Here is a 13,871-nt window from a genome sequence, read left to right as displayed (position 1 = left end):
GCTCAATGAAAAGTTAGAGCGAAAGACCTTGTGAAAAGTGGGGTCTTCTGTTTCCCTGTCCTGCCACTTGGTGTCTGTGCTTTATGAATAGAACCTTTGATTTTCTTGTGCTGCAATTCAGTCAATAAAATTTTGGGAGTTGGGGTTATGACAAGGTGATGGGAAAAAGTAGGAGTGTCCCAAAGCACAGCTGCAAGGTAGGGCTCAAAATCCAGTTGTGACATGTGACATGTTTCCATTTGAGATCTGAAAGGTTCGTCGTTCATGTCTCCATTCCATCATAGAAAGGAATTCGTAATTATTCTCTGATTATGCCCATAGATACATTTCTGCTTGGCATATGGTTTGATGAAGCTCACCTCCTGCATCTATATATTCAGTATTTCAGATTGGTATTTCTAAAACCTTTTGTTGCAGTGGAAACAATCTGTAAAACTGGTTTTTAATAAATGCAGCCTCCTAATGTACCAGCTCTTCATTCCCGGCTGTGTTAGCCAGGCTTTGGTGTTGGGGCTGGAGCTCAGAGGAGCTGCACTCGCACGTGCTCGTCTGCTGCAAGAGGTTCTCGAGAGCTCAGATTTGTAAACATGACTATCAGAATAATCCTTTTTGTCCTGAGAATTTCCACCTTAAGGGTCCTACAATTTTATGATCTGCTCTTCCACTGAAATCTGTAGTGTTTTAGTGTCTTGGTGTATGTACACATAGCTCTTAGGGAAATGAAAATTTTGCTTTTATTTTGAACTCGAATAATTTTTTGCTAAATAGTGCCTGCTTGACTTCTTCCTCATTGATTTTAGACTACTGTGTCTTGATGGAAGCATTTGATATGCCTGTCATTAATAATCATTGAATAAAGCAGGAGTCGTTAGATACAAAGAAAACTAAGCTTAGCCTTTCCATTTCAGTATGATTTTACATCTTCTATTGAATGTTAATTTTCTGTAGAAACTCTTCAGAAATCTAAATTGTCATGATTGTCTGGGAGTTATGAGAGACCCAAACTACACATCCAGCTTGGTGTGCTTTAGGTGATATTGTGTAAGAAAATGGGTTTGGGTCTTTGAAAGGTTTGGCTCTCTGCAAGTGTGAAAACAGCTGTTGAAAGCTGTGGTTTAAGTTCCTAGTTTATCTTAAGTCTTTTAGCTTTGATGCCTGCTAATGTAACTTTAGTTTGAAGATGGTGTCGCTAAAGGAAAAAAAGGTTGAGTGCAATTTCCTGCTTTTTCTCATCTCTCTTTTATAGTTATCAAAGAATTTACAACCTTTAGTTGAGATGCAAAATAAAAATACTGATTAATAAACTCAGGAAAATATGTATTACTAACTGCTAGCTGACAGAAAGATGTGCATGTTATTTTTATTTCCTTAGCATGAAGAATTTTGTATAGAATCATATTAGCACTGAAAACATGGAATGTTCTTCCTGGTAACTTGTTCTCCAAGTATTTGCAGTGTGGCTGTTTCCAGCCGGTTATGTGTTAACGATAGTGCAAGGCTGAAGCATTCCAATCATTCATACGCCTGTCCTCCCTTTCTCATAAGGGTTTCTTTGCTCAGGGTTTTTGCCTTATTCCTTTTGCTTTGTTGTGGTCAATTCAGTCAGTATAATAGCAGAGACACTGGCTTTTTTTCCCCTTTTTTTTCTTTAATAAAGAGTTATGTTAGAGATATACTATAACAGAGATAAGAGCTATTTATGTCCTAAGCTATTGATTTTTAATTAATGTTGCCTGGGCTCATGCATGTTGGCAGAATTGCTAACAGCTTGTGGCATTTTTTAATTCACATCTTCTTTTTTGGTATTTTGACAGTGTCATTCATATCTCATGAAAAAGTACCTCGTCAGGTTAAATGCGTTAAAACACCGAGCAAAAAAAAGAGGAGAGAATGGAACATAGGGCTGCCTAGAAACCTTGATCCATTGCCAAAGTATTTAAACAATTTAGTGTTTTGGTTTTCTAGCTCCAAGCTGCTTCTCAAATCCCTTGCTAATTAATCCAGTTAATTCTTTGTAGACTAACTGTATGCAGGGCTTTTTCTTGGGCCTCTATCGCTGAGAACCCTGTTTTGTTTGAAGCAAACCTAAGCTCTGTTATAAAGGTTGTAGTAATAACGTGAGTACTTGCAGATGTAAATACAGTGTTTTGAGCCTTTTTAAAAGGAGTTGTGTTTGTGTGGGTAACTTCTAATTTAATCTTTCATGTTTAAAAATTAAACATATATGCTTATATAATAAGATGGAGAAAACTTCATCATTAGTTTGGTCACTTAAGAAAAGGCTGTGGAGCCTCTATGGAACAATTACAGCATGGAGCATTAGTGTTGTGGTACTACAGTTAGTGATATGTGTTTATTTTTCAACAAGTAAATAATGGTAAATGTTGTTAATTTCTGTTCTCAAAAAAGGGTGTTTGGACGTAACACAAATAAGAGTTTAGCAAAAAGGAGAGTTTTTAGAAATGACCTGTTGATGCTTGAAATTCTTCTGATGTGAGTACAACAGCAGTATGAATTCAGACCTGGAAAAAGCATCTGGGGGGCAGAGAGCTTAGAAACCCAATTAGACATGGAATGAGATAATGAGAACAGAGTAGGTACTGCTCAAGGTGTGCTGCTGTGTGATAAAAGCTGCCCCAGCTCTTGAGCTTCCTTCTAGTGTCAGATTTGTGACTGTTTCTCCCAGCATCCCACTTCCAGAGTTGATGACCAGCTGCACTTCAGCACCGCCTGGATCATCAGCCTGTGGAGAGAGGTTGTGCAGGTGGATTCAAGTTACATTTTTAAGATTATCTTTGGAGTTATTAGTGAAGGAAAGAGATTGTTTTCAGCAGATCTGCTGCTAAGGGTGACCAGATTGAAATGAATCAGCAGAGCATTGAAAAGAGCTGAAAGTTTAGTTGGGAGTTTGTGGTTTCTTAAAGCTGGGCAAGGGAAACAGAAAGGAAATTAGTGAAATTGCTGGGTGTATATATGCCTGATTCCTAGGGCTGGGACATGATTATGAAATGTTCCTGCTCAGAACTAGACTACTCCACTCTCAGGAGCATTTTGATAGCTGGGTGTATGCTCTTGTACATCTTGGAGGTATCAAGTGTCTGAAAACATTTTTTGTGGTTAAAAATCCTTTTGATACCCTTGCCTTTTCTACAGTAGCAAAAATGTTTTAAATTTTTTTAGTGAGATGATAAATTTCCTGTCTAACTGCACTGAGTATCAGCAAACTCCTCTTTATCTAAACAAAATTTTTCTTCAAGCCAACAGCACTGCTTTAAGTGTGCTAAACTTACTTTCTCAGAGACCTTCTTTTTGTTACAGCATTGCACACAGCATGAAGTGAGCTTTGCTAATAGTAACTGAAAGCATTGCAGCCATGAACTAGGTCAGTCCTGCAAGTGTCAGTATATCCATGGCTCTGTTGTGGTGCCTGATGCTGTCCAGTTAATGAACTTTCCTCCAAAAGAGAGAAGTCATTCTGAGCAGCTGAACACACAGTGAATTTTGTTTTTTCTTTCATCTCACGGTCATTAGCTCCATGAGATGTATTTTTCCATGTTAGGACCTCCTTCCCCTCACCCCCATTAAATTCTGAATGGTGTTCAAGAAGTTCAACTTCTGCCATCAACATTTCTGACTCCACAAAAGTGTTTTGCTGTGGAGTATGTTGGATGCTTTTCCTGTTCCTACAAACTTTCCTCTCATTTAATGCCTCAGTTTTGGGCTGTCATGGGACCTCAGTGGTGCTGCAGCCTTAGGTGAGGCTCAATGTGACCAATCTCTGATTTATTTATTTTTTTAATGGATTCCAGCTTCCCTGTTCTTACAAATTTTTACTGTTTTACCATTTTGAAAGAATGGACAGCATTAATAGGAGTGGTGAGTTGAGATGGGTGTGTTGCATGGTTCAAGCTGAAACAAAAAGGTGAGGCTGAGTACTGAAGGGTACAAGGCCAAGTTCTGAAGTGTCCCAGTAAAATATTATTGCTCTCTCTTATTTATGATCTTTTAATATATGAACTTGCACACCTCAAAATTCAGGAATGTGTTGGTAACCGTGGAAATTCTTGGTCAGTTCTGTTTCATACCACAGGTTTATGGGTTGGAAGTGCAGTGAGGGTGAAGCTCTAAGTGTGGCTACGCTGGAAAAGCTACAGCCGGAGCACCACTATGAAATCAGCTCCCCGGAAATGCTTGTGAAGTTTGGCTGTCCTTTGTTGATAAGGACATGGATGAATCAGATTTATGGTGTGATAGATAAGCTGTATCTTACTACTGCACATGCCCAAAAGCATTTGTGGTGACATCTCCACTGAAGAGACCAAATCAAAATTGACCAAAAAAAGACCGAATCAAAAACGAGGTTTTCAGCATTTCACCTTTGATAGAATCTGTTTGTTCTGTTTCAATGCCTATGAATAACTAAAGCATCCTGAACTAAGCAGAGATGCACTAACAGAAGCCATCAAGCCCCCAGCTGATTGTGCAGCTCTGCTTTCTCTGAACTGTGCAGTTGCTGTGCTGGAGGTTCCTGTCAGAGGGTATTTGTGCAGTCAGTGACAGAGCAGTGTCTGGGAGCAGTGCTGCTCCACTGCAGCAACACATGGGCACTTGGAGACTGAAAACAGTTGGAGACTATCGATATTGAGAGTATGAAAGTGGGGTCAGAGTTTGAAACATTAGAGAGTTACATAGCTTGAGGCTTAGAAATCAGTATTCACTGTTGCATGTGTAACAACGAAGGTTCCTCTCTGTAGTTTGGGCAATTATCCAGTTGCTCAAGAGAAGGGTTGTTGTTGTTCCCTTCTTAGTACAACACTTCAAGAACTTATGGTTGGCTACAACACTTCTGTTCCATGTCCTTTTTCAGTCAGTTCAGATTAAACCTGATATGTGACAGTCCATATAGCAATGAATGTATTTCTGCAGTGCTTTATGTTTTTCTCTGATAATATGTCTATCTGAAGTTCTTGTGGTTGGTGAATTTTGGAAAGAAATTTTAAAAAAGTTAAACAATTGTAAAATGTTCTCTAAGACATAGGAAATATAGGTAATTACCAAATTTAAATGGCCAAACTATCATTAAAGCTGAACTATCATTAAAGGTAAAAATGACAAAAATAAAACAGCTTGGAAAATGTTTATAAAACTCTATTTTCTAGTAGTGAAAAGCCTGGCTTTTCACTGTTTGTTTTCATTAGCAATTCCTTTAGGTTTTGTAATGTAGTTGATTGATTGCCGTGGCCACATTGTGGTTTTACACAAGTTCCTTTTAATACACTATTGCTAAAAAGCAATATGACATTAAAATGTTAATTCTGGTTTTCTTCAAAGCAACAAACGAGTAAAAAGTTATTTGGTTGACACAGGAAAGTAGAAAATGTAACATTACTTAAAAATTTCTCTTAAAATTAATTGAATAAGGATTTTTTAAAATGAAGGTGCTTAGTATGCCACTGTTGGGTATTAATTCAGTTGGCTATAAGCTCTACTTTTATAAAATATAACTTTTATTTTTGCTGCTGTACAAAGTGAGCTTAGAGAAATTGTTTTGGGTGCATGTGCTTGGCAGTTGAGCAGAAGCAGTAGTCTCGGGCCAGCAGATAGACATTCAGAAACCATTTGAAATACATGTCTTGTAAATATTAAAGAGGTGACTGTTTCTTGTAAAGCTGTCAAAGCTCTGGTTGCTTTGGTCTTATCCTTAGAATTTGCATTCTGAAAATCTAAGTTAACAGATTAGACAATCACTGCTTGGTGTCTGGTATTGTTAAACTCTAGGTGATGCACTAATCTGTATTAATTAATTAATCAGGATTAATTTTTGCTGCATGTTAGCTAGATGTGATAAAAGTTTTTTATTTTTCTTTCTTTATTGCTTCTGAGACTTTTAGAAAAATCTTGAAGCTTGTAAATCCTGCACTTCATGGTATTGGCACTTCCAGACTGTCACATTTAAATCAGAGCCTGCAATATTAGTTAACTGTTTCTTTCATATTCCCAGGACAAGGAGGGCTTGCCAGCTGCTGTGGAAGTGGAGAGACTGTCACCAGGCAACTCCACTGTCTAGGAATATAAATACAAAGAGGCAGGAGAGAAACAAATTCAGTATTCATGGCCTGAGCACTTGAAACACATCTCTATTAAATTTATAGAGTGTCAAAAAGGTTATGGGAAAAAATACAATGATCAAACACAAATAAATTTTAAAAATTATTAAACCCAAAAAAAGCCTGCTTAAAGTAGGTGTTCCCATTCAACTTCTGCATTTAAACTCTTTTGTATAATTATTACAGGCAGCCTGTAAAATGTTTCAAAACACTTCGTATTTCATTTTGTAAGTCAGGCTTTGTGGATTTCTTGACCATTGAAGTATGGTGTTACCTAATTATATTTTTTGCAAGTTTTAGCTGCTGTATAATTTGCTGACTAAAGTTACAGGGGGAAAAAAAGAATTAAAAATATAATCCATTCAAAATTTGCAGTTTGCAGGACTCCTGGAGTTTGGCTTAGATTTGCAGTAATACTACATTTCTGGGTTGGTTGAAGAACAGATGGTTATCAAGAGAAATATCCCCTTAAATGCATAGTAAAGCGAACTCAAAAGATTCATCAACCGTGCTTTAATGTGGGCTTGAGGTATCACCGAAGTCATTAACCAGTGCAGAGAAAAGAACTGAAGACCTCAAATGAAGATGGGAGAAACATGTAACAAACAGGACTCGAAATAAGCACTTTCTTTGTCTTCTGGTTTTGATGTCTGTTATTTTAGTTTTAGCTCTATCCTGTGCACCCCCTTCTTTATAGTTCTAGCTCTAAACCGCTCAGTATCAGCAGTTTAAAAATTACTCTGGACTGAAAGTTTCCTTCTCTTCTTTGTAAAGAAAGAATTCTGAGTTTGCTGATCACTGAAGACATCTTATGCTTTCCGATGCTTTACTGCTTTACTCTTAGCAGTTTAGACTGTTAGCAATACAGACATTAATCTGCACCATTATACAACTGGGTTTTGTAAAACCGCTATCATGGTATGGATGAAACAGAAGAGCTTAAGGATTTAATAGAGGGGTATTTCCCCAGTTGTATTTCATATTTTGAACACTCTGCTTCCAACACAACTGTTGCACAACTTCCATTAAAAGAATTAGTAAAGTTTTGGTTAAACCTGGCCCCATTCCATATGAGAGTCCGAGGAAGTAAGTAATAGTAGTTAAGATGGAACATGTTGCCTTATAAAAAGGTCTGAGTAAATGCTCTGCACGTGGCAAGCTGGGCAGTTCAACAACTTGACATGACACCGAATAATTGATGAGGAAACCAATGGAGCCTCTTCTGTTTGTAAAAGGCAATGAGTGTTTTTCCTGTCTTCTTATCCAAGGAGTGAGTGTTGTTTCTGTTTATTTAACAGAATTGTAAAGTGAGCCAAGACCCCTTTAGATGGAAAGTTGGTTTGTCTGCTAGAAACAGTGAAAGTCTCATATTTAACGTTTACTCTGTTTACTCTGAGTGGGTTATAAAGCTGCTGCTGGTCTCGTGCCTGCACTGGAAACCTGGTGTGGGGGGATCAGAAACCTGGTGTGAGGGGATCAGAAACCTGGTGTGCACCCCAGGTGTACAGACACAACTCTGACAAACTGTGCTAGTTCTTGTGTTGTTAGAGCTGTTACCTCTCTACATTTCCTCATTCTGGAGAGCTGTATATTGCCTTAAGTAAAAATCTGTGAGGACATCTGTAGCTTAACCTGTTTTTTTAGGGAAGGATTTTTTAAAAAACACAAAAAACATATAAGATGTTGCTGAACACTCCCAAGGAAAGTTTTGCTCCTCACTGCCCCTCTGGCTCTTGATGTGTTAATAATTTAAAAACAATTCTGGAAATTATAGTGATTTGCTTAATCTGTTCTGGTTTTCTCCCTTCCTTCCTGTTTCCTATGATGTGTATTTTATACTGCCTTTACTCTCAGTCTTTCCTGCTTTTGCATCACTTTACTGAAGTCTCAACAGCAATTTGTGTGTGAGTTAGAAACCTTATATTATGTTTCTAGATTAAACTGTTGTGAAAAGCATTTTCATGTTACCAGTGAGGTTTTTGGCACTTGCTGGGCAGACTTCCAAATGTTCTGTTAAAGAGAGAGAGGCAAACTTGTGAGTCTGTTTTTTGTGACATTAATGTCAGTGGCCTCGTGCACAGCAGCTGATGTACCAGTCCTGGCTGGTTCTCTCAGCTGGTGCTTGTCGGGGATTCACAGAACCTTCAGTAACTCTGTTGGTACTGCAGGACCGTGTCCACCAACTCAGGCCTAGCCTAGCACAGGGATGCAGCCTGGATCCTGGGTGTGGGATATTTGCACTGTGATCTGCTAGGTGAAGAGGTTGATTACAAACTGTTCTCACGTGAGTTGTGTGTTTGAGTGTGGAACCTGCTGCGGGTGCTTGCTGTGCTCAGCGACACCTCGAGGTAACCTCAGTCTCACACACTGGTGCTGGCAGCAGGGTTGCGTGATGGGGTGTAAGACTTTCTTGTAGAATTTTCTTTTACATCTTGGTTGTTTTCTGACTTGTACACTTTTAGAATAAAGAGCACTTTAAGAAAAGATTGAAGGCTTAAAGCTGCATATTAAATAGAAATAGAAATTTTTATTCCATATGTATTTTATGCCAGAACTTGTTCTGAGGTTTTGTGTCTGTCTTCTTGTGTGTGTGTAGGTTTTTTCTTTCCCACATTTTCTCCACCCATCCCCGCCTTTTTCCCTCCTCCCCTGCTTCCCCCTCTCTGGGATGGTATCTGCAGGCTGAGCTGCAGCAGGTTAGGGGCAAGCAGGAGTGTTCGGCTGTGCTGAGTGCAGGACATCAAGGAGTTTGCAGAGGTTTGGAAAGAAGTTTGCATTGCTTTTTAGTTGTGCTGCATAAAGATGAGAATGTGTAGTGGGTGTTGAAATTAAGTTACTCTGAATGGAACTCCAGTTCATTTTAGAGGGATTGCAGCTGTAAGGACCTTAAAGAAGTGGATGAGGTAAAGAATTCGTTAGGAGAAAGAAATGAAGTAATTTTCACTCTATTTTTCAATTTGGGATTGAAATGAATTATTTGTAGCCAGTATGGATTAAATTGGCTGACTTTTATCAGGAGAAGCAAGTTCGTTTATATTGGGTTTGCATGGTTTACTCTGGAAGGTATTTTCTGATAATTTTTTGAAAACTTCCCTGGTTTTATAATTTCCATACAATTCAAATACAGACCAGTTTGAGCTGTGCTATTTGTAGAAGTAATTAAGCATGTGTCTTTCAAAAGCAAAACTCCTCACTTTATGATGTAAGAAAAGTTGAGAGTAAAAGAGCAGCATAGTTACACTAATATGCCATTGTAGCATGTTCCCATCCTGTCATCTGGAAAATTAAATCAGGTTCCAGCATGGATTAACATCCAGACTTGTGTGGAGGGGAAGGTACTGTCTTAAATGCCATGAAATTGAACAATGGGATTATACAGTTCACAGCTAATTTCAATATTCTGCTGTACTTGGCTTTTTGTTGAACAAGATTCTATGGAGAGAGGCAGGGATAGCTTTTAGAACTTGGAAGCATTCACATATGTAATGAAATACTAACAGTGATAGCTGCAATATGGTTGAGTAATCAATGCAGTGCTCTACGTAATTTGCACAGACATGACGTGGAATCAACTCACAGTTTCCAGTGCTGTATTTCACAGCATGTATTTATATTCATGGATGGCTGCTTTCCAGGGAAGTTTGTAAGCACTTGCTTTAGGCACAAACTGTGTGGATCTTGTCATCTTTGTGAGCTGAAACTACAAAACCGGTTGTAATGAAAGATCAACAGAAGAGTTCAGCATGTAGCACAACCTGAGTACTTGTTTTGGGGTTTGGGACAAGTTTAGTTTGAGAAGCATCTCCGTAATTCCTGTGACTTTTTCCTTCTCGGGGTTAACTTGCTCTGTGTTTGTTCCTGGTTTGCAGGGTCTCCTCCTGCCCTCAGCTGAGCTTTCAGAGCTCTGTTAAGTTATAGGTGACTGCAAAGCTTCAGCTCAGTGCTTTGCTGTAGCTGGACAAGAGGTTGGTTGGGATCTCAGTCTGGCTCTTCCCTTGTTCTGATGTCAGCAAATAGATTCCACTCTGTGAACTTGAAAAAAGTATTTTACATGTGTTTACTTTGCATCATTTCACTCGAAAGCCTGTTAAGTACCTAGAATAACAGCATTCCCTATGTTTTGAGTTGCAAAGAGCTTTCTTACTGTCTAAAACTACAATGGAGCTGCATCTAACTGTTTGCATGCGCTCTGCAAAACAAATTACTGCGAGTAAAAGTGTTTGAAGTTCCCAAGTTACTTTAGTTTTACAGGCAGAGTTGACAGTCAGTTCTGTTCGTGTGTTTATCAAGTATTTCACACAAGTGCTGAAACAGTTTTCACTGATACTCGTGGTGCTGATTAAAGCTGAATCCTGGATGCTGGCTTGGCCTGTATCTGTTTGTTTGACTGTTTTCCCTTGTTCAGAATAATTCGGTTATCGTGTCTGTCGTGATTATTGGGTGACTTGTGCTTTTCCCTTCAGAGGAGAGCTTGTCTGTACTGAGTAATAGCAATGTTTGGTTTAGAGATGTTTATAATTCATGAAGTCAGGTGTCTTTAGGGCTACTATTGTATGTACTTATGTCAGTCCTCTTGGTGTAGTGAAGGTGGTCCAGCTTCCTCAAACTTCATGGCATGAGCATGTAGCATTTAAATATACTTTTATTGTGTATGTATGTGTAGGTAAGTACAGTTGAAAACACCTTTCAAATGCACACTGGGTTAACAGTGAAGAATGGATGCAGTGATGAAAGCTATAAGATGTGAAGTAGTTTCTTTTTCCCCTGTGTAGTGTTTTCCAAATAAAGATAGTGGAAATTTAGTAAATATTCCCAGACCATTTAAAAGCTGAAGTGATGGAGCTGATGCAATTTTAAATAGAAAGGACTTGTAAAGACATGAGGGCCTGAGGCTGCCAGGCATGACTTAGAGTGGTTTTCTTACCTGTAGGGTTCCAGTTTGTCTGGATTAGCCATTCTGATGCTGTTGGGAGATGTGTCACCCCAAGTGGCCTGTGGACAAGCTATATCCCTGTGTCACACAGGCATGTGACACACAGGGCGGTTCCCTCAGGTGGGGCCATAAAGGCACTAACAGGAATGTGTTAGCTCGGGGTGAGCTCAGCTGTCCGTGCTCACGCCTGAACGCTGGAGTCTCACAAAGCCCTGCACAAACCTCTGCCTCGGGACCTGGAGCTGAGATGGGGCTCTCAGACTTCACAGAAATGCACTCCAGTGGGTTTCTCTGGGCTGTCCTTCATGGTAGGGACCTCCAGGAACATAAAAGGGCTTTCAAGATGCTAAGAAAACAGGAAAAACACATGTTTACACACACACACACACACAATTACTTTGTATGGCTAATCTGTTTTGTTGGATTTTTCAAGAATGAGAATGTGGGTTGCCATCTATGGAGGAATGTGTTTAGAGCAAACACACTTTGGATTTATGTCAAATTGAGTTCCTCATTTCCCTAAAAATTGGTAAATTATAAAATGTTGTGTGTGGCAATATGTGTATATATATTTATATTAAGTTTGAGAGCAATGGATCAGTAGAAGTGGGGGAGAATGTAGGTATCATGTTCAGACACCATTACAGATGTCTTCAGCAATGCAAATTTATTTCTTTCATTGATTGGGGTTTTTTTCTGTGAAATTCTGAAGTCTTGCCCTCTGATAATTAATTTAAAAATTATTTTAAAATTTGCATCTTAATAGATGTGGCATAGTTTCATCTTACCACTGATGCTGTGCTGAAGTGTAAAGCCATACTGTCCTGTTAATCACTAATTGTGTGCAGAGGGGGCCCGTGCCAGCACAGCTGGTCACATCCCTTTGGGTGTTTGGACACTTTGCTCACTTACCTGTGTGTAGAGTGAAGAATTTTCAAAGTACGGCTTTAAAGGAGACCCCTTGCTTTCTGTTTGTAATCCACTGTGTTAATGTAGATGGGTTTGCTCATATGTATATGTACGGTTTGATATATTGTATATGTGTCACGGTGAAATGTTACGACCAAGCATCTGATTGTCTGGAAAATGTAAAGCTAGAAAGTTTATAAAGGCCCAGGCTGTTGGATTTCTCATGTGGAAAGAGTACACCTTGAAAAGGAGTGTGCATCTGCTGGCAACGGAGTCACCATCACCAAACCCCTCACTCAGCGAACGCTGCCCTGAGGATCTGGGCTGGTGCTCTGAGACACCAGTGGAGGTGCCTGTGCCACCCCACCCTCCCTGCCTGCGCTGAGCCCGGCGTGGGGACAGCACCAAACCCAGCACGGCACCCAGGGGGACTCTGCCAGGATACTGTTCATTTGTTCATGCGTTACACTTCATTTTGAACTCTTGCCTGATTGTTATATGGTTTGGTTTTTTGTAATTAAAAAATAATCTTTGTAGAATGTAATGTGGCCTTCTCTGACGTATTCCTTTGAAAAACGGATGGCTTTGAAGAGATCTGTTTTAAATAGGTTGTCGTATAAATAATTTCAATCATGATATTCTGTTGTTTTATGAACATCTCTAATTAAATTTAAGATAACTTCTCAGGGAATACTACCGTATTATTTATTCTGACAGCCAAAGGAATAAGGACGTTGCATCAGTCTTGAATGCTTGCTACTCTGAAGTGTTTCACACTTGTTTTCCTGATGAGAGAGGTTCCAGGGCTGTGTTAATTGCCTCTTTCAAATTCTGGATAAATATTTTTGGTTATTTAGGGAGCATACCTTAACATAAGTATAAAGTAATTTTGAGGGATTTGTAATCTGGTATCACTGAAAACTGTCTATGGAGATAAATCAGCACAGTGCCTGGAGCTGGCAAAACTGGTTGTCTGATTTTAACCAAAATGAAGTGCATTGGGTAACCATTTCCTGGTGACAAACCCAGGTGGCAAATTGCAGCCAGAAAGATATTGCCCAGGTAACAGCCCAAAGTTCAGTCTAGCACCAGGGCTTCTCTTAAAAAGTAATTTTTTTATATATATATGTGTGTGTGTGTGTATGTACACACAGACATTTTTGGTTTCATGTGTTTTGTGTGTGTTTTATGTACAGTTTTTTTCTGTCTGGAGGAGGGTAAAGGGAGAGCCTTGAAAAGTCCTTCCCTGCTCTTATCAGCACAGCAGCCTCAGCTGCCCTCCTTGGATCCCCTGCCAGGGTTGCTATCATCTTCTGATCAAATATTAATGTGTGATTCTCTGCTTGCTCACTAATCCAAAGCCAATTAATATTATCTGTCAATTATTTACAGATCCTGAGGTGCGGAGGCAATTCCCAGAGGGCTACAGTGACCAGGTTTGGAATGTGTAATTAATTTTTTACATGACAAAATTTATTTCAGGGTTGTTCAACATATTATTGCTGCTCTTTTTACTGAAAGAGATAAATGCATTCTTAGAAAGAAAAAGAAGCTGTAATTAGAAGCAGAAGGATAAAAACATTTTTACATTTAAAGCAGAAAACAGAAGAATTTGGATCTCATAAGGTTGGTTTACAATTTCATTTTTACAAGTGAACGTGAGAGCGAGAAGGAAAATTGATTAATAAATTTCACTTTTTGCCTTTAGGTGCCAGAGCCGCAGTTCATTTGGCAGAGCTCTCTGCATTGTCTGAGGTTTATAGCTGTGTTTAACTGGGCACCTGGCACTACAGCACATTTTTAAAATTCTTGCCTGATCATGCAGTCTCTAGTCTGCTTCAAAAAGATGGTATAAAACCCCAAATGTGTGGGTAGAACACACAGGGTTTTATCATTCAGTTTAAACACAGACTGAACTAGGA

At 39.1% G+C, this 13,871-nt stretch overlaps 1 protein-coding gene across 8 annotated transcripts in view; it reads left to right on the top strand.

The window, feature by feature from the left end:
- DENND1A (DENN domain containing 1A) overlaps positions 1-13,871 on the top strand; it is a 159,570-nt gene that overhangs the window by 17,131 nt on the left and 128,568 nt on the right. For 7 of the 8 annotated variants that reach the window (XR_011155642.1, XM_069032080.1, XM_069032081.1 and 4 more), the window contains exon 3: positions 13,342-13,385. Coding sequence is in view for 7 of the 8 variants with exons in the window: in XM_069032080.1 (XP_068888181.1) it covers positions 13,342-13,385 (44 nt within the window). In the remaining variant the exon portion in view is untranslated. Of the gene's footprint in view, positions 1-8,465; positions 8,507-13,341; positions 13,386-13,871 lie in introns of those variants that run through there. The other variant, XM_069032078.1, reaches the window with a different exon arrangement.

Source organism: Aphelocoma coerulescens, chromosome 17 (assembly GCF_041296385.1).
Source record: "Aphelocoma coerulescens isolate FSJ_1873_10779 chromosome 17, UR_Acoe_1.0, whole genome shotgun sequence".
NCBI classification, from domain to species: domain Eukaryota; kingdom Metazoa; phylum Chordata; class Aves; order Passeriformes; family Corvidae; genus Aphelocoma; species Aphelocoma coerulescens.
This window is presented reverse-complemented; position numbering and strand designations above follow the sequence as displayed.